The 1,820-nt window shown below is 44.9% G+C and overlaps 1 protein-coding gene and 1 long non-coding RNA gene across 2 annotated transcripts; one reads left to right on the top strand and one right to left on the bottom strand.

The window, feature by feature from the left end:
- Positions 1-688: 688 nt before the first annotated feature.
- On the bottom strand, positions 689-1,106 carry LOC111240967. The gene is made up of 2 exons (XR_002666639.1): positions 982-1,106; positions 689-794 (listed from the first exon to the last, which is right to left on the bottom strand). It is a non-coding gene; the product is annotated as an uncharacterized LOC111240967 (long non-coding RNA).
- Positions 793-1,630, top strand: LOC111240966. Its single transcript, XM_022777120.1, has 2 exons — positions 793-1,106; positions 1,234-1,630. Exons 1-2 carry the CDS (start codon positions 1,086-1,088, stop codon positions 1,597-1,599), a joined length of 387 nt encoding a protein of 128 aa, XP_022632841.1. The 5' UTR covers positions 793-1,085; the 3' UTR covers positions 1,600-1,630.
- The last annotated feature ends 190 nt before the right edge of the window (positions 1,631-1,820 follow it).

Here is a 1,820-nt window from a genome sequence, read left to right as displayed (position 1 = left end):
GCAAGGCAATGGTCAAATCCAGGTTTTAGTTTTGTTATCGGCCCTCTACTTTGCAATGGTCAGATTTTAGCTTTTCTTCTGCGATTTTGGCCCTCTTCAAGGCAATGGTCAAATTCAGGTTTTAGTTTTGTTATCGGCCCTCTGCTTCGCAATGGTCAGATTTTAGCTTTTCTTCTGCGATATTGGCCCTCTGCAAGGGAACGGTCAAATCCAGGTTTTAGGTTTGTTATCGACCCTCTGTTTCGCAATGGTCAATTTTTAATTTCTTCTTCTGCGATCTTGGCCCTCTGCAAGGCAATGGTCAAGTCCAGGTTGCTGTTTTGGTGAGTCGTCTTTCTTTTGGCTTTGGTCAAGCTTTTGTTGTGTTGTAACCTCCCTTTTGAATTTGATCAGCATGTACTTAAATTAGTTGAAACTCCGACGAAATCAGTATTTCTATCTTTACTTATCTTTTACTCAGACAATAGAAGGGGATACAAGGAGGAGGAGACCAAGAAGCAAGGGGTACACTATCACAACGAAAACTATCACAACGAAAAGATAGAAAAGACGATCAAAGGATATACACATTGAAGGAAAAAAGAAAAACAGTACAGAGAGCACAAGAGGAGCGGACCTCACGGTCAAAGGAGAAGAGAGCCATTTACTTTCACTGGTTCGTTTAAAGCGGCGGAGGTAAGTCATAGTCTCTGAACTTGATCGTATGTGAAGGCATCTGTTTAATGAATCAGATATGAATGAATAATACATGTATATGGTTGTGCTCGTTTGCTTGTATATGGTTGTTTCAAGGCCTNCAAATTTCATCACTTATAAACTACATAGAAACATAGGCATAGGCATATATCCCCAACANCAAGACCCCAATACCCTCTTTGCTCACATCCAGAAATGTCCAGAAAGGCATGTAAATAAAAGATAAACATAAATAATTTTCATATCAGCATATATCGGAATAGGAAACGCTACACCATCTTCTACCTCCATCAAGCAGATTGAACAAACCAAAACCCAGATTCTAAGCTCTATCCTTTGAACAACCATTACACCCAGCGCCTTCCCTCTAGATTGACATCTCGAGCTCCATGCTCAATGTCCTCTATGACCTGCAAAACAAAATCCCATCAGATTTAACCCAAAACATCCCAGTGGAAGAAACTTCCATCAACAGAACAACATTCAAATGAACAATATTGAAAAGGAAATGAGAAGAAGAGAAGGAAAAGTGCTTTCGTCCTCGGTATCGGCGGTGATGTTGCTGGAGGCATTTGGCATTTGAGGGAGAGGATTAGTGAATGGAGAAGGGAGAATGGTGCTGGTGGTGTCGATGAGGAAACAAATTCCGGCGACAACCTTGGTCGCGATTCGCAGCGCCGACGGAATCCTGGTTCGAGGCGCCTGGGTTCGCTCAGGCGATGTTCGACGGAGGAGGGAGAGCTTCTCTCACGCGAAAGAGAGGTGGAGGAGGAGATCCGANGTTTTGGCTGGAAACGCCACCGCCGGTTAACGATGGCGACGTCTGACGGTCCTGGTCTCGCTGGTGAAACGAAGCTTGCGTCTCACCGAGTTCGTTTTCCTCTCGCGCGGAGAAGAAGGTGATCCAAGGCCACGATAGCGGCGACCCAGGTGGCGTGTCCGAACGGAGGCTGGCGTGAATCGTGGAGGAGGAAGGGTTTTCTTCTTTCTCAAAAGAAACCCTGATGGGTTTTCTGAAAAGGGGTAAAATGAATTAGGGAGAAATGAACCCTAATTTCTGCTGCTGAGAAGCCTTGGGCTTGAGTACCTGGGCTGGGCCAAAAAGAAAACAGTTTCCGCACCCC

This window comes from Vigna radiata, unplaced genomic scaffold (genome assembly GCF_000741045.1).
Source record: "Vigna radiata var. radiata cultivar VC1973A unplaced genomic scaffold, Vradiata_ver6 scaffold_324, whole genome shotgun sequence".
Classification (NCBI taxonomy): domain Eukaryota; kingdom Viridiplantae; phylum Streptophyta; class Magnoliopsida; order Fabales; family Fabaceae; genus Vigna; species Vigna radiata.
Note: the sequence above shows the minus strand (reverse complement) of the source record. Positions and strands in the feature narration are given on the sequence as shown.